The sequence below is a fragment of the Phyllobates terribilis genome, unplaced genomic scaffold (assembly GCF_046119375.1).
Source record: "Phyllobates terribilis strain yellow unplaced genomic scaffold, ASM4611937v1 Scaffold_2__4_contigs__length_985480577, whole genome shotgun sequence".
Lineage (NCBI taxonomy): Eukaryota > Metazoa > Chordata > Amphibia > Anura > Dendrobatidae > Phyllobates > Phyllobates terribilis.
Window position 1 is genome coordinate 450,224,943 of NW_027362762.1, and position 18,519 is coordinate 450,243,461.

At 45.1% G+C, this 18,519-nt stretch overlaps 1 protein-coding gene across 3 annotated transcripts in view; it reads right to left on the reverse strand.

Annotated features, from left to right (window-relative positions):
• The window catches only part of LOC141215153 (uncharacterized), a 446,656-nt gene that overhangs the window by 197,572 nt on the left and 230,565 nt on the right, over positions 1-18,519 (reverse strand). For all 3 annotated transcript variants that reach the window (XM_073665502.1, XM_073665499.1, XM_073665501.1), the window contains exons 19-21: positions 8,313-8,400; positions 7,808-7,949; positions 7,068-7,269 (exon numbers count right to left, since the gene is read on the reverse strand). In XM_073665502.1, the coding sequence (XP_073521603.1) occupies positions 7,068-7,269; positions 7,808-7,949; positions 8,313-8,400 (432 nt within the window). The remainder of the gene's footprint in view (positions 1-7,067; positions 7,270-7,807; positions 7,950-8,312; positions 8,401-18,519) is intronic.

The following is an 18,519-nucleotide window of genomic DNA, read 5'->3' on the forward strand; positions in this document are numbered from 1 at the left end:
CGGCGAAAACGCTGCGCTTCCACAAAATAATTGGTAATGCTGCGGATTTTTCCGCAGCGGAAATTTCCGCAGCATGTATACAGCACATGCGGATTATCATTGGGGAACATGGCAGACCTTCTACCAAGCGTTTTTTAAGCGTTTCTGCAGCGGAATTGCCGCTGCGGAAACGCTTAAAAAACGCATAGTGGGCACACAGCCTAAAAAAAAATATTATAATTAATATTGTGCCAAATTAATTTCACGTGAACTATCACATGATCTATCACAGGGGATCATGTGACATGTCACGTGATAAATCAGGTGTGTGTGGGGGGGGGCCCGCGCCTTCTAAACTGCCCGGGGCCCTTGCTACTCTTAATCCACCCCTGGGTGGCGTCACAAACTTTTTTCCCCAAATTGACTTTCCCTTTCCTTTATTTGACCGCCCTGGGCCACGGACCGGGTCACTACCACTGTGACTACCCCAATAGAAAAGGACCGGCCCCGCTACCGAGTACCCCACGGCCCCAGGGGGCCCGTTAGTTACTTCTGACGTAATGAAGATCGACAACCGGCTCCCCGCAGTTAGGCAGTGGAGAGCAGGCTGTCAATCAGCATGACAACGGCACTGACACTCCGTCAACAGAGCAAAGCAAAAGAAATGGAGTTGCTCTGTTGCAGGGTAGAATAGGCAGGTAGCTAACAACTACACGCTGGTAAGTTCTTAGCCCCATAGCAAAAAGAAACAAGTCCCAGATAACTTCTTTAATAGCTTGAATAGGGTTAAAGGGTTGTTCTAATTTTCAGTCTTCAGGAGCACACCGCTCCTTTGCCTCCTGACTTCTTGTTTGGCAGGAGGAGATGCATTCCTGAAGATTGAGGCTAAGTTTCCAGCACGAGTATTTGGTGTGTTTTTTCTGCAGCATATTTTTGTTCACATAAAGATGCCGCTTAACATTGCGGAAATTGACCAGCCGTGCATTTTTAAATCTGCACTATGTCAATTTTGCTCACGGTACATATATATATATTTTGTTTGTAGATTTTCCCCGTAGACTTGAATGAGATGCAGAAAATCCTCAAATAAAAGCACATATGCGTTTTTAATGCACTTCTTTAGTAGGAACGCAATAAAAACACATGTAATCTGCACATGGCTTTATCAATAAACTTTTATCAAAGCTAAATAACTCATCAAATAGGAACGTTAAAAAATAAAGTGTTATTTAAAACATGACATAACAAAAAAAGACAAAATATGAAGCTTGAAAAAAAAACAACCTGATAAAACGCATGGAAAATTAACGCAATAAAAGTGCTTAAATAACTTAAATTAGCTAAGTGGTGCAGAAACAGTGCAGAAAATGTGCTGCATCAAAAATCGTGAGATCTTAGCTTGACTGGCACCACTTGTCTGAACTGTGCATTCTGGCTTTGCCTCAGCAGTATCAGAGGAGCACAGTGACACAGAATCCAGCGATTTGGCTAACTTAAGAGCAGCGCTTGCAGGCTGTATAGCAAACAGCTTGCACATGAGCACTTTTTCCTAGGAAACTGGCCACTCTCATTGGTTATAGAGGCAGCCAGTAATCTAGGCAACGAGCAGTAAACTATTAAATTAAAAATCCCTCCGTTCTTGAAAACCGAGAGGATTTTTAATAGCAGGTAAATTACAAAGTACTTTGCGATTGTTATGGGGACGGTTGCAAAGAGCTTTAATAATAATGGAAAACAACCGAACCCGGGGTCCGCGATGCAGCCTGGAAGACTGCGGCCGAACACCTTCCGGGTAGAAGGAAAAACAACCAACTAATATATCAATCCCTCCCGTGTTACTGCACACCGGGACGGGAATAAGGATTTGCACTATCTCCGTTAAGAGCACGAGAGATGTGTGACAGATAATGTAGCCGTAGCCCTGTTAACTTCACAGAGGCTACGCAATAGGCGCTAGGACGTGTGTGTGATTCACGCCGGCGTATACGTGCTCCCAGGCGGCGTGCTACCGGACTGCGGAGTACCTCTCCACGTGGTCAAAAGGCGGTACCAGGAATAGGGAGTCCGCAGTCTGCTCGGGGTGTATAGTGACCCCCTTGTCGGAGCCAGACAGTCAGACTAAGCTACCTGCCTCCCTCCATCTAAGGCTGCCTATCCCCCGCTAAACCTGCCTGTCCGAAGCTATAACAGCAAGAGCACACGTGGAGCCCAAACAACCAAGCATCCACACAGTAACACCATCTCAGCTCAATGATCAGAGCGCGCCGCCATGAGTGTGGGCAGGCTATTTAAAGATTAAGCCCTGCCCACCATCGCATTATTGTGATGTCACCCGCGGCCAATCAGGCGGTGCCAGGTCACCGGATCAGCTGACTCCCAAACCACCAATCACGGTCCGCCATGTTACGGGCATGCTCAGCGCCGCGCATCCTGGACTTAGGCTGTAGTAGCCCTGTTTCCCTCCGCAACCTATGCTTCATGTTGCTAGGAACAAAGGCGTGCACCAGCTAGGCGTTGGGACTGACAGCGATGCTGAGCAGCATCTGCCCTGGCTGGACCAGAATGGGAGACCACAGAATCCACTGATGATTATGAACCCGTTTCAGATCCAGCAAACGCCCGACGCCTAACATTATCCCCCTCCACTTGACACTCATATTCCTCAATGAGCAGGGGAGCATGAATGTGGTCCACCGGTTCCCAGGAACGATCCTTGGTTCCCTCCAGTGTACTAGGTAATATTTTTTCCCACGAACTATCTTAGACCCCACAATCGCCTGTACCTTGAGATCATCACCCCTGGTGTCTGAAGCAGGTTGGGGTTCCAAGAATTTTGTCAGACGAACCGGCTTAAGGAGCGACACGTGAAAAGTGTCGTGAATCTTCATGTGTCGTGGTAACTGTAACCGGTACACTACGGGGTTTATTTGGGCCAAAATTTTGAAAGGACCAATAAAACAGGGGGCAAACTTAGCAGATTCTCCGCTTACTCTGATATTGCGGGCCGCGAGCCACACCCTGTCGCCCGGAGAGAATACGGGGGGCTGGACGGCGATGAGTGTCAGCCGACTCTCTCATCCGATTCTTGGAGGCCAATATAGCATCCTGGGTATGGTCCCAAACTTCCCGCGCCTCCAGAGCCCAATCTCTGACCCCAGACTCCACAGAGGAAACTGGCATAGGAACCGGGACTCGCGGATGTTGGCCATTATTTAGGAGGAACGGAGTCTGACCTGTGGAATCCGCCACTGCATTATTTAGAGCAAACTCTGCCCAAGGAAGCAATATCGCCCAATCATTATGGTTGGCCGAATTGAAATGGCGCAAGTATGTCACAAGCGTCTGGTTAGTGCGTTCCACCAGACCATTGGTCTCCGGGTGATAGGCAGTGGAAAGATTCAGTTCAATGCTAAGCAAATTACACAATTCTTTCCAGAACCGGGAGGAAAACTGTGGGCCCCGGTCACAGACAATCCTATCAGGCATTCCGTGGAGGCGGAAAACATGACGAATGAACAGTGATGCCAGAACCCGGGAGGAAGGAACCCTAGGAAGAGGAGCCAGGTGAACCATTTTAGAAAAATGGTCAGAAACCACCCATATTGTCGTGTTTCCCCAGAACTTAGGTAACTCGACAATGAAATCCATCCCAACCAGCTCCCAAGGTCTATCTGCCACGGGTAACGGATGAAGAAGACCAGACGGGATGATTTATTTCTCGCACAGGAGACACACGCTTGAACATATTCTTTAACGTCCTGGGGTAACCGAGGCCACCAATACGACCGTTGGAGAAACTCCGTGGTACGTTTGACCCCAAAATGACCTCTGATCTTAGAGGCATGTGCCCAGGAGAGAACCTCATTTTGTAAATTAGGAGGAACGAACGTCCTCCCGGGGGGAACCTGGTTTAGGGACACTGGAGCCACCGTCCACATACATTCCGGAGGAATGATAAGCCTGGGCTCGTCATCGTCCTCAGCCGCATCCATAGACCGGGACAAAGCGTCCGCCTGAGGGTTCTTTTCCCCTTTTAAGAAGTGAATGGAAAAATTGAATCGGGAAAATAAAAGAGACCACCTGGCCTGCCTCGGGTTAAGACGCTGCGCCGTCTGTAGGTACGAGAGATTTTTATGATCGGAATATACAGTTAGGTCCATATATATTTGGACAGAGACAACATTTTTCTAATTTTGGTTTTATACATTACCACAATGAATTTAAACTGATGTGCCAGAAGTTCAAAGTGCAGCGTGCACTGGTTTAGAAAACCCCGACATAAGACGGGGTCACCGCCAAAATGTGGGGGCGCACATAGCCAAGGACCAGGGCCGGATGCCATGGCACTAGTAGGCTGAGGCGCCGCCGGAGCAGGTGCTGCTCGGCTCGAGGCGGACACAGGTGGGATGGACAGTGTGTCCAGGCGGGAGTTGACAGACCGCAGGTAGTTCAGGATAGTTTCCTGTTGGGACCTCTGACGAGAAACCTCCTGGTACAGGTCAGCAAGCGAAGGATCCTGGGGGCCACCGGGTTCCATGGCCCGTGAAAACTGTTACGGATCGGGTGGTGGAATCTCTGTGCTGGGACCAGAGGGGCGTGACTAAGTATCTACTCGGCCCGACCATGGTCGCACGGCGGCTCAGTCGACTCCATGAACCAGGGAGGAACCGAGCAGAGGGATCAGGTGCCCCTCTGGGACAAACCTTGTATGAGAGCAGGTGACTCCCACGGGTCAGAAGGCAGGAACTGACCGGTATAGCGGATGAGCACGGCAGGCAGGCAGACGGGTGGTCCGGGTAGGCAAGCAGGCTGATTCGGCTGATAGCCAGACGGGTGCTCCGGGTAAGCAGGCTGACGGGCAAAACAGGTAACAGGCAGCTGCTTCCTGGTAAGAGGGCTGGCGGGCACAGCAGGTAACAGGCAGGTGCTTCCAGGTAAGCAGGCTGGCGGGCACAGCAGGTAACAGGCAGGTGCTTCCAGGTAAGCAGGCTGGCGTTCACAGCAGGTAACAAGCAGGTGCTTCCAGGTAAGCAGGTGGGCAGACACAGCAGGTAACAAGCAGGTGCTTCCAGGTAAGCAGGCGGGCAGAGCCCATAGACAGACTGGTGGACTGGACTGTAGACAGACTGTCAGGCTGGAGGGTAGTAAGACTGGAGGACTGGACTGAAGATCAGACTGGCAGACAGGACTGACTTGCAGAGGACCTGAGGGCTGAAGAAAAGTAAGTTTCACAGAGCAACAACCTTGCACGGGCACCTCCATATTGGAGGAGGTGCCCTTTATAGAGAAAGTCCTCCGGCCATTGTCCAGAGTCAAGTGTCACGTATATTATAGAAAGAAAAAGAAGGTTATGGAACAGCTGACAAACCTAGAAGTGAACGACCCTATGGCTGGCCAGCTCTGGCTCCAGGGTAAAGAGGAAGGAACACAGAACACAAAGACAGACAAGGAGACACACACAGACACTAACACAGACACACACAGATAATAATTAATTTAGCACCAGTCCATCTCTACTTCAGTACTTCCGACTCCTGCAGAGTGCAGGACCTGTGGTGAAATTATGGTCACAAGACTGATCAGGGTACAAGACCTGTGGAGACATCACTGTTACCTGACCAGTCACATGATTGTGATGTCACCAAAGGTCCTGAAGCAGTCTCCACCACGGAAGCTAAACTGATAACTATTATCACTGTAGCTCCTGCTGTTGACGCTGGGGGCCCCCAGAGGGGTGCCCAATTGTCCAGTCTTTCTCCCCCAACGCCGACCCTGCTAATATGATTTTTATAGGGGTTAAGTTCCATACATAACTGTTTAGTTAGTTCACTTTGCATTTTGGTAGTGACAGATTCCCTTTAATAATAAAATTTAGCATGTGATGAACAAGGCCTGAAATTAATTGTGAAATGGATAAAATTCCTTTTTGTACCATTGAATCACATAGGGGACACTCAACAACTCTCTCTTTCAAACAGAGAAAAGTGGGTGCTCCTTGTCAAATTTTAAAGAGAACAAAGCTGTTGTTTAGGAGATTTTCCGGGACTAGAACACTGATGGCCTCTCCTTAGGATAGGTCATCAATGTCTGATCGGTGGGGATGTGACACCCGGCACCCCCGACAATCACCTGTTCTGGCGACAGCCAAAATTGCTCAGTTATGTCGCTGCACAGCACAGCTGTGCAGGGTACTGCACTTCCACCCCTTATTGATTTGAATAGGAGGCAGGTGTGCAGTTCCTGGCTGTGCTGTGCAGCTCCGTAACTGAGCTGTTCTGGCCACTGCCAACATCGGGAACAGCTGACCGGCGGGGTGCTGATTGTCGCACCCCCACTGATCAGCCTAAGGATAGGCCATCAATATTAAGGTCTCAGACAACCCTTTTCAATAAAGCAAAAATCAAAAACATTAAATAATTAAAATATATTTTTACACGTGTCACAACAACAAGGTTATATGCGTATATGCCTCTACCTAAAGACATTTGTCTTGCTTAGTTTGGCAGTTTTATGTTTTTTCTATATTTGTGTTTTGAGCCTCCATCTGCATTTCCATCTGCCTTTCAAGAATTTCTGATGCCAAAAATAGCGCAGGTTGTAGAGCTATTATTGCTATGAAGCTATTGGGACATATAGGGTCCCACTAAAGTTCATGTGATTTGATGGATTCCTCCAAATCCTCTGCAGCCAGATCCTTCATAGCGAAACCTCTGTAGAGGTCATGGATTCATAAACAGAAGCAATTCACTGAAATGGACAAATTCAAAAAACATCACAATAAAAAAGAAGCTAAACATATCAATCCCATACTTACCAATATCATGGGGGGCTGCAGCATCATCAGTACATTGGTATAGTGACCAGGTATTTTTAAGTATGTCTATATTATTAAAAGCTATGACACTTGAAGAGAACCTGATTTTCATCTACAGACTGAAGATATTCCTCCTGAAGGCTGCAATGGGCTCTTGACCTGCACTGTCCATGTTGACATACAGAATGTACAAATACTGGGGAATATAAAACCTGAGGAGCTGAGTCCTTAAAATATAACTGAATATGAATTAGTAAAATATGGTTAGAATTACCGATTACAACCAAATTTCCAGAATCTGGGTCCACTGTAGTTACTTGAAAGAGAACATGAGTATTAACATTTAGTTTTCGATCCCCGTTGTTTAGCTCTTGGCAGAAGTTAAACACAGGATTACGGGCTGAACTGTAGATACTTGGGAAAGCCACAATTTCAGATGCAGATTTTTCTCCAGGATTTAGAATTTTTGCAGAAACCTAAACACAAATAAGAATGACTTAATATCTGACTTCGTTTGTTTTTTTTATGGTTTTCTGTGTAAGTTGTTGTACTTGGAAACTGTTCCGAAATAAAAAAATAAAAATCAGAATTACTTAACAGTATTTCAAAAATTTTAGTCTATTAATATAATTTCATAAAATAAATATAATATAATAACATATTCTATTGTAATATTAATGTAAGACCATCATGTTATAAAGAAAAAAACAAGCACAAGTTTGAAATTATGTGTTGTATAATATGTATTTAGGAACATAAAAGATGGATTTAATGCACCATCATTACACCTATAATGCCTTTAACCGCAGGGGTCTTTGGGACTCCAGCCCGTCAGCTCTCCTGACTATATTTTTGGCTACCACTTTTAAATGTATAAATGTAGATGTGGCTATTATTGTCTTTGGAGGTAATTAACTGTTTATATCCGCATTAATTTAATACTCTTCTGTTTAATAAATTACCACATTTACTGTACACATCAATTTAGAGGAGTTAAATAAACAATCATATTACCTTTACTATAGTGGCGCAATCAGGTATATAGTGCAATGCATCAATGCATAAGTTAAAAGGCTCCTGAATTGTTGTGGGATGTGGCAGCACATTTGACTCATCACGTTTTACCCAGGCAGGTACAAGCAATGTATCTTCTTTCCTAAACACAGAGTCAAGACAGTCAGGGCGCAGTCAGACGACCGTATAATCAGATTGAGTTCGGACCGCAATGCACGGACTCGCCAGCGGCTCTCTTGACCTGAATGTGAAAGCTTCAAATATTTCTATGCAGCTGTCAGGCTCGGGTCCGAAAAGTCGTGGCCAGTCCGAGCATTGCGGTCCAATTTATATGGCCATCTCACTGTGCCGTTAGTATAATGAAAACTTCCAATATTATTTTAGTGAATTAAAGACAATGCGCATATAGAAATTTAAAGGCCATGGCTGGAGTCTAGCCTCAAATGCCAATCAGATTAGTGATTACTATTTTTTACATTTACTGGAAAAGTATTGGCTTTCTTACCTGTTTTCAACCTCCATATCATTTATGCTACTTTTATAATCCTTTTTTGGATCATACACTGTAAATTCAATGCTTGAAGTATTTGAACCTAGGATAAACAGTATACTATTACATTTAGTCAGGCAAAAGTTTGGTTTCATTTACATAAAAAAAAAATAATGAGTGCAATTTTTGTTAGAGAAAAAATAAATAAATTAACTTTGAAGGAATGCCCAAAGGCTTACTGGAGATGATGTGAACTGTCTGGATTGTGATAGATTTGGCATAGAGCTAAACCAGTGAGCAAAGCCTAAATGATTAGGAGTACACTAAGAACCCAAGCAAGGAGGTATGGACTTTACCACAATGAATTCCAAGATTGATACCCCTTGGCAGGGCCGGCGTCAGCACCCAGCGTACCCGGGCAAGTGTCGGGGTCTGGGACCATCAGGGAGCCACTCGCCGTCAGGGCCCGGGCTGCTTCCCCGGCATCTGTGCAGGGCCTCTGGTGCTGTCCAAGCCCTGCTCTGCTTCATGCAGCAGTAGTCAGTATGCAGTCAGTGTGCTGCTACTCCACTAATCAGGCTGTGCACTGTGTGGCTGTGTCTGGTAGTAATACACAGGGGCGACACTGCACCTTTAATTATGCTTGTGTGTCGCCCCTGCATGTCATTACTACCAGACACAGCCGCACAGCGCGCGGCCATGTTTGGAAAGTGACATCACTGGGCCTGATGGTGGAGCAGCAGCACACTGACCGCACACTGCTACTGCTGCATGAAGCAGAGCAGGGCTCAGACAGCATCGGCGGCCCTGCACAGATGCCATGAAAGCGGCCCGAGCCCTGACAACAAGTGGGCCCCCATGATGGTCCAGGGCCATGTGACACGCTGGCAGCTCTGCACTGCCACATGACTGAGGAGCTGGACGGGACACAGGAGAGGGGGCAGGTGAGCGAGGCTTCCCTAATCCCCATATTAAAAATATTTCTAATGTGTGTACGCATGTATGATGTGAATGTCTGTGTATGTCAGTGTGTATGACTGTGTATACATATTTATGTCTGTTTTATATCTGTTTTTAAGAACGTGTTCAAATATATATGTGTATGTATCTGTGCGTGTCTGCATATCGTGTGCATGTGCATGTCTGCGTACTGTGTGTGCATGTCTGTGTACAGTGTGCATACGCATGTCTGCGTACCGTGTGCGAGCGCATGTCTGCATACCGTGTGCGTGCGCATGTCTGCGTACCGTGTGCGTGCGCATGTCTGCGTATTGTGTGTGTGTGTGTGCATGTTTGCATATGTGAAGGATGAGGGACAGCCTGTGCCCTGTGTTGTATACCTATATTTCTCTGCCGTATCTGTGCATCATGAATTGTGGTATGTGCTAAAGGGGCCCACTGAGACTATTTCGCCCGGGGCCCACGAAAACCTGGAGCCGGCCCTGCCCCTTGGAGTAGATTTCACTAACAACACTTGACGTGTGTATTGATTGAAGACACTGATTTGTGGTCCCAAGAATAGCAAGCAGAGATTATAGCTAACTGGACAGAAGCCAACGCAGGTGGACCTCGTCCCAAGTGGAAGACAGATCCAGATCACAGTTGGTGGAGTTTAAGCACTACAGTCGACTGGCAGAAAGTCTGAACAGGTGGTAGACAGGTAGCACAGATCTACCTCTCTGGACCCGATATCACCTCCTTACTAACCAAAATTCCACAATGTCTGTCTGCTATTTCATCCTTCTTCTCTGCTAGATTTCTAAAACTTAACATGGACAAAACTGAATTCATCATCTTTCCGCCATCTCATTCACCCCCCCAACTGACCTATCTATCAACCTCAATGGCTGTCCACTCTCCCCAGTCCCTCAAGCTCGCAGCCTTGAGGTAACCCTGGACTACGAACTCTCCTTCAAACCACATATCCAAGCCATTTCCACTTCCTGCCGACTCCAACTCAAAAATATCTCCCGGATCCCCACATTCCTCAACCACGAATCTGCAAAAAACACTAGTGCACGCCCTCATCATCTCCTGCCTTGACTACTGCAACCTCCTGCTCTGTGGCCTCCCTTCCAACACTCTCGCACCCCTCCAATCCATCCTAAACTCTGCTGCCCGACTAATCCACCTGTCCCCCCGCTATTCCCTGGCCTCTCCTCTCTGTCAATCTCTTCACTGGCTCCCCATTGCTCAGAGACTCCAGTTCAAAACCCTAATCATGACATACAAAGCCATTCAAAACCTATCTCCTCCATATATCTCTGACCTAGTCTCCTGTTACATACCCGCACGCAACCTCTGATCCTCACAAGATCTCCTTCTCTACTCCCCTCTTATCTCCTCCTCCCACAATCGCATACAAGATTTCTGCCGTGTTTCCCCCCTACTCTGGAACTCTCTACCCCGACACATCAGACTCTCGTCGACCGTGGAAACCTTCAAAAGGAGCCTGAAGACCCACCTCTTCCGACAAGCCTACAACCTGCAGTAACCACCGCTGCACGACCAGCTCTACCCTCACCTACTGTATCCTCACCCATCCCTTGTAGATTTTGAGCCCTCGCGGGCAGGGTCCTCCCTCCTCCTGTACCAGTCGCTGTCACATTGTGTTCAAGATTATTGTAATTGTTCTTGTATGTATACCCCTTTTTCACATGTAAAGTGCCATGGAATAAATGGCGCTATAATAATAAATAATAATAATAATGAGGTCAACATAAAACCTGTCAATGCCAAAGAATGCATAATAGAACACCTAGTAGTTTACTGGAACCTAAAGAACCTTATTGCTCAGACACTAGGCCATATGTAAAGGATCACTAAAAATCCTGACATGTAGGGGCCTGACCAGGAACTGGATGTGAGAGGATGTGTGGTTCAGGAGCTCCCGCCGGGCACAGCTTTTCTATGGCATTTATGCCACATAAACTGGCCAACTCATCCCAAGTAGTGGGTCCACGTAATCCCAAGACCCCTGCAACTGCCTTGGGACCGTCTATCAGGCAGTCTGGAGACTCCTTATGAGCCTGAGCTACCCTCCAAGGGCAAAAAAACTCCTTCATAAACAGCATCATGAGGACTGGGGTACTCGGAGCAATGAAGGTTCTGGGGCATGGGATATTACTCTCACCACCACTAACCCAGAGAAGGATGGCTGGTCCTCCTCCCCTGCACAATCAGATGATGAGTGGGATAGACAGGGCTCTCCACCCCACATTAAGCCCTGGAAGAAATATTTGGAACAACTACTCTCTAAAAGAGACTTTAAAAACCTAACAGCAGAAGTAAAAGAAACATGTAGGTCTGAGATTGCATGTATAAGACAGGATCTTCATTAGTTAAGAGGTCGTATTGATACCTTGGAGGGGGACCATGAAGTTAACAGAACACATGTGGGTGACCTCCAGCAAGTGGTAATCCACCAAAAAAAGCACAATACAAGACCTGCACTCCCATATAAAAGATCTGGACAACAAGTGCAGGAGTTGCAACTTTAGGCTGAGAGGCCTTCCTGAGTCTGAGGGACGAGAGCACTTAAAGGCAGTGCTCCAAGAGACCTTCAATTCCATTACAGGTGACAGCCAGAATACGCCTATTAAATTTGATAGAGCTCACAGGACCCTCAAGTCTAAATCTGCAGTGTTTCCAAGATATATTAATTGCTGCCTTCACTAATACGAGACAAAGAAGAAAGAAAATAATGATAAAAGCAAGGACTCTGAAATCCATAAAGTATATGATCTGCAAGTATATCCAGACCTATCCTGCATCACCTTACAGAAAAGAAAGCTTCTGAAACCGCTGCTGAAGACCCTCCTTGATCAAAAGATACCCTATCGCTGGGGTTTCCAGTTTGCTTTGACAGCCGGCAGGGATGGAGTTTCATCGACGCCACGTTCTATGAGGGATCTGGCCTCATTCTGCAATGACTTGAACCTGCCTGCAGTGAAGATCCAGCACTGGGACTACCCTCTCTCATCAGAGAGGATTTTACCAGACATGTATGCCCTATTGCTCCCTATTGCAATAGGGCATTGATGTCTGGTAAAATCTTTCTCATTTATTTAGCATTTTTTTGCACAATGATGTATTGTTAGGGTATATATTTTTACATGTATGGGTATTTGTCTCTCAAATCCACTTGGATGTACATGACAATTAATGTATATATTTCCATTACCTGGTTACAATACTTGATACAATTTAGGTGTATCCATATAAATGGCCCACCCTGTATTGTCTATATATTATATCCCAATGACAATACTATTCTCTTAGATCCACTATTTATATACGTTTCCCTGTGATTTTCCTGTGCTTGTTCTGTTCCCCTTTTATGTAATTTTGCAGTGTTTTTATATTTATGTAGTAATAATAAAAATATATTTTTTATTAACTATTTGGGTGTTCACTCATTCTGTTGTTAGTTGTATATACTAGAGATGAACACCCATGTACGGGATTATTATGTAAAGAGATAGCTGTTGTTATCTTAGTTGTTGTACATTTAAGATCTATATATGATTCATACAAAGTCTCGATCCCTACTGACTTTGAAATTCTGTGTAAAAAAGGTCCCTCTACCAAAGGTCTTATGTCAGATATTTATACAGTTGAAACCAGAAGTTTACATACACTATATAAAAAGACACATATTCATGTTTTTCTGAATAGCTGACATGAAATCAGAATAAACCTTTCCCGTTTTAGGTCAATTAGGATTACCATAATTTTTAATATTTGCCAAATGCCAGAATAATGAGACAGAGAATGTTTTAAGGCATTTTTATTACTTACTGCAAAGTCAAAAGTTCCCATACATTTCATTAGTATTTGATACCATTGTCTGAATGACTTGGGTCAAACATTTGGGATATCCTTCCACAAGCTTCTCACAATAGTTGGTTGGAATTTGAGCCCATTCCTCCTGACAAAACTCGTGTAACTGATCGAGGTTTCTAGGTCGCCTTGCTCGCACCTGCCTTTTCAGCTTTGCCCATAAATTTTCAATAGGATTGAGATCAGGGCTTTGTGAGGGCCACTCCAAAATATTGACTTTGTTATCCTTAAGCCACTTTGTTACCATTTTGGCAGTATGCTTCGGGTCATTGTCCATTTGGAAGATCCATTTCCCAAGCTTTAACTTCCTGGCTGATGTCTTGAGATGTTGCTTCAGTATTGCCACATAATCATCTTTTCTCATGATGCCATCTATTTTGTGAAGTGCACCAGTCCCTCCTGCAGCAAAACAACCCCACAACATGATGCTGCCACCCCCCATGTTTCACAGTTGGGATGGTGTTCTTAGGCTTCCAAGCTTCTCCCTTTTTCCTCCAGAAGTAACGATGGTCATTATGCCCAAAATTTCTTTAAATTTTAGTTTCATCAGACCACAGGACATGTCTCCAAAAATTTAAATCTTTGTTCCTGTGTGCATTTGCAAACATTAATCTGGCTTTTTATGTTTCTTTTGAAGTAATGGCTTCTTCCTGGCAGAGTGGCCTTTCAGCCCATGTTGATACAGAACTCATTTCACTGTGGATATTAACACAACCTTACCAGCTTCCTCCATCATCTTCACAAGGTCTTTTGCTTTTGACATTGGGTTGATATGCACATGTCGAACCAAAGCACGTTCATCTCTGGGACACAGAACCCGTCTCCTTCCTGAGTGGTATTATGGCTGGACATTCCCATCTTGAGTATAATTGTTTGTACAGAAGAACGAGGCACCTTCAGGTATCTTGAAATTGTACCCAAGGATGAGCCAGACTTGTGCAAGTCCACAATTCTCTTGCTGATATCTAGGCTGATTTCTTTAGACTTTCCCATAATGCTACGCAAAGAAGCAGTGCATTTCAGGTGTACATTAAAATACATCCACAATTAATTAATTAACTCAGATGTTGCCATAAAAACTATCATCATCATCAGTCCAGAATTGTTTAAAGGCATAGTTATCTTAGTGTGTAGTTTCATGTCAGATATTGAAAAAAACACGCATATGTGTCTTTTTATATAGTGTATGTAAACTTCTGGTTTCAATTGTAAATTAATTAATTCTCCCCAGGGGGAATCCCTTTCTCAACAGTCGTATATGACAAAGTGGGAGAACTTCTTGGGAGGGAGTTTACTCCGTCAGACTTGGCAGATAATTTGGGATAAAGCGGCAAAGATGTCAATTTGTACTCTGTATAAAGAAAACCAATACAAGATTTTGATGTTTTGGTATCACACTCCAGATCTGCCCAACAAAATGAAACCTCAAATTTCAAATCTTTGCTTGCATTGTGGTTCCTTGATAGGAACCCTACCGTACATTTTCTAGACCTGTGAAAACATAGTTCTTTTTGGGAAGTAGTTAAATCCTTGATTCAAGAAGTCTTATTTGCAGAAATAGCGGATCCCTCCGTTTTCCTCCTTAATGTTCCTCCTAAAGGAATGGGCAAGAATTCTGCTAAACTGCTTCTTCACTTGTTAACGGCAGCTATATGTATGATTTCATGTTGTTGGAAAAATGATTTCTCCTCCATCCCGATAAGAATACTGTTCCCGCGTGTGTGATGTTCGCCGGATGGAATATTTAACGGCTACTTTGAATGCAAAAATAGACTTGTTTGATGTGGTGTGGGCCCCGTGAGACTATTATTGGGCACAGCAAATTGCCTAAGTCTTTAACCCTACCCTTTATTTTTTTCACCCTTTCTATTTACATATCCCCCCCTTTCCTCCTTAGTGTTTCTTGTACCATGTCCTTTGTGATTTTCTTAAAACCGAAGTAATAGACCTTGGTGGATTGACATGTTTACTGTAGTGGTTATCCACGAAAGGAATTCATTGTTGGAATTCATTGCTTATGTTGGTCTATGTATCATTTATGTGTATTCTTTATTATTTGGTTAGTTATTGTGTTTTCCTGTCTTTCATATTTTCCTGTATCCTTAAAATTTGTGAAAATCTTTAATAAAAGTTAGTTGTTTTTTTTTTAAAAAAAGCCTGATGTGGCTAAGTATTGGCTGAAGAAGCAGTGCTTTACTACAAACTGGCATGTGAATCCACCCCAATGGTCCCAGCAGGAGAGCAGCGGCAGCTAGTGAAATGCCCAGAAGTGGAGGGAGAGTGGTGGTGAGCGTAACATTGGCCCAAAAAGACCAGTTGTGGATGGTAGAGTCACTCCATGCAGAGGTGGAAATTGGTCAGAAACAGTGAGGGCTGTCATAACAATTAGGGGCCTCATACACAATATATAATTGATGGCTGAATGATGGTTCAGTCGATCATTCAGCTGGCAGCTATCTCTCCCGACTCCTCCATCCACAAAGGCGCATGTTCTGTTGAGCACTCCTGTGTTCTCTATAAGAAAGCTGCTGATAGACTCTTATGGGGTCGGCTTATTTCACCAAGAACAAATACAGACATGTTGGATCCTTATCTCCCCTGACATCATCTTTTGGTGGAGAGTTGGAAAGGCGCCATACACAGTAAACTGTTGTCCAAGCCAGTCAATATCGGAGGGTTCGGCCAATGTTAGTCTAATGTTTATTGGGCCATTAGACTCTAGCATCAGGTTCTCAGCTGTTATTGTCAAGATAAACTACTTCTGATCAGACAGTGAGGCGCCCCCTGGGCCGTGGGGTACTCGGCAGCCGGGCCTCTGTGTATGCCGGTGGGGGATATCACGGTGGCTGGCCTGGTCCGTGACCCAGGGCGGTCAGTGAAAAAGGGGGTATATTAATAGGGGATTTGGAAAATTCATGACGCCACCTGTGGAATGCGGCAAAAGGGTGCCGCCGCTGCGGAGCAGTCCTCTGCAGCTGGTGTTACGGCAGCAGGGGTAGTGTGGCTCTCCACAGGTAGAGCTAGCTCCAGGGCAGTGTAGGAGCAAGTGGTGGATGCGGGGGAGAGGCAGGACGGTCTCAGAGGAAAGACGGACACTCACACGGGGGTAAGCTTCAGTACCTTTACTGGTGATAATGCAGGCACGGTCCAGGGTACTCCGGGCAAAGGGCGCACTTTTGGACTCTCCCCAGTGAGCGGGTATAGGGCCTCCTGATTCGTGGCTTTACTCGCTAAGCTTCTGGCCTGCCTGGAACTAGGCCTAGCTTGGTTACTGTCTCTCTCTCCCTGGCACTTGCTGACCTGGTGGTAGAGCTTTCTTTTGGAGATCACTCTCCCTGGACGTTGGGGCCTCTGTGACTCCTAGCCCTGGTACTGTAGTCAGCGTTTGGTAAACCTGGGACCTGTAGTCCTTCAGGGGTTCCGGTGGTCCCTACTGGGTGTAAAGGGTCCCTGTAGGCGCGGACCCGGTGTCCGGTATATATCTCGGGGTGAGCCTGGTATGCTCCTCTGCCCCCTCGCTACTTCTTCCTTCTCCTCTCGCCTTCGGCCACACTCAGGGCCCTCACTAGGCTTTCACTTGTGCTGTAGGCCTTGGCTCGCCTAAGCACGGCAGCCAGCGTGCTGCCTCTTCGCTGCTCTCTGAGCGTCAGCACGCTCTCAGCTCACTCTGAGCTCTGTTCCTCTCTGTGTCTCAGCAGGAACTCATCTGACCACTCACTGCGCTGCCTGGCTCCACCCTCCCTTTATATATCCCTAACGGGTTCCCTCTGCTGGTCTGAGGTGGTAGGGTGGAGGTGTGTGAATGTGTGAGGGCCTCTTGTGGAGAAGTCCATCCATGCACCCTTGGGGGTTCTGTGGCACCAATGCGCAGCAGGGCGCCACAACAGCTTCAAATAAATACCTGCTCATGTAATAAAGAAATGTTTTTGTGGGAAAATCAGCCTGCTTATCTGCCCGAAACTCTCTGGATGTTGTATCTGGAAGACTATCAGTATTCCACCTATTGGACTACATTTTTTTAAGGAAAGATATTATTTCTTCAGTGGGTGAATAAATCTACACCACACTACTTACACTACACTACAAGGGAAGCAGGATAGAGCACATGCAGGTCCTGGAACAGGCAATTCATTCATCATCAATAAATAATATAACATGAGAGACACAATGGATGCATCATTAAGAGTAGATTACCAAAAATGTGGGATACATGTATCATGCACGTGTCACAAGGGCTCTCTCAACATGTAGCTTTTATTAGTATGGCCTGATAGTTAAAAATTAATATGGTGCAACAGAAAATAAAAAGAAAAGGGAAGTATAATATAATAGCTATGCTTTGTTTAATTAACTATTTTATTTTTGCCAGGAGCATAAAGTAACTAATGCAAGAAGACCAATTTATGACTATGGCTAATAATATGTTTACAGATCCAAACAGGAATGATTAGGTAATGAAACAAATCCTCACAACTTTTTGAAAGAACATTTGTAGAAGGATAGTAGCTGATGACTTCTCCATCTGTGTGTTACTTTTCCATGTATGAAAATTAAAAATTCTGATCCCTCCAATACAATAGGGAAGGCAATTTAAAATATCCAGAAAATAGTTGGTATGGCTAGTGGGATCTTTGGGACACACTCCAAATTTTGGACCACCTATTTCTTGTTAAAATTTCTATGTGTATTAAGAAACAGAATAGAAAACATGCAAAACAAAGGGCTTATATTTCCTGTATTCCCAGCTACTAAGGAAGCTTACCTTTAGATGGAAGCTATAATCAGAAAAATGAAGCTATCATCAGCACTCATTAATATTTTTAAATATTTTTTTGTAGTATTTAAAAAAATGGCAATTTTTTTGTTTGTTTTTTTTCCTTCAAGTCACAATCTTTATTAAAGCAATAATAATAATCAGTATTCTTTTAATTTTTACACTGATCACTGGGGCTTTTTTACTGTGCTTTCACTTTCACATTGCGTTTAGTACACACTCAGTGGCCCCATTGGGGCATACGTCAGAACCCCCCTGCAAAATAGGATTCGGACATATGCGCTGAAGGGGCCATAGACAGTAATGGTGCCAGCAGAGTGAACGTGCACTCTACCGTGCATCAATTTCAGGCGTGTACACCTACTGGAGGCAGACACTCAGATGTAGTAGACAGCATCTGAGTGTCCCCCTCCTGTAGGCATACACCCCCGAAAAGGATGCACGTCGGAGTGCACATTTGCTCTGCTGGTACCATTACAGACTATGGCCCCGTCGGCGCATACGTCCGAATCCCATTTTGCGGAGTCGGACATATGCCCGGATGGGGCCACCCGGCGTGACCCTAAACACAATGTGAAAGCACCCTTAGATTCATACCTCCTGTCC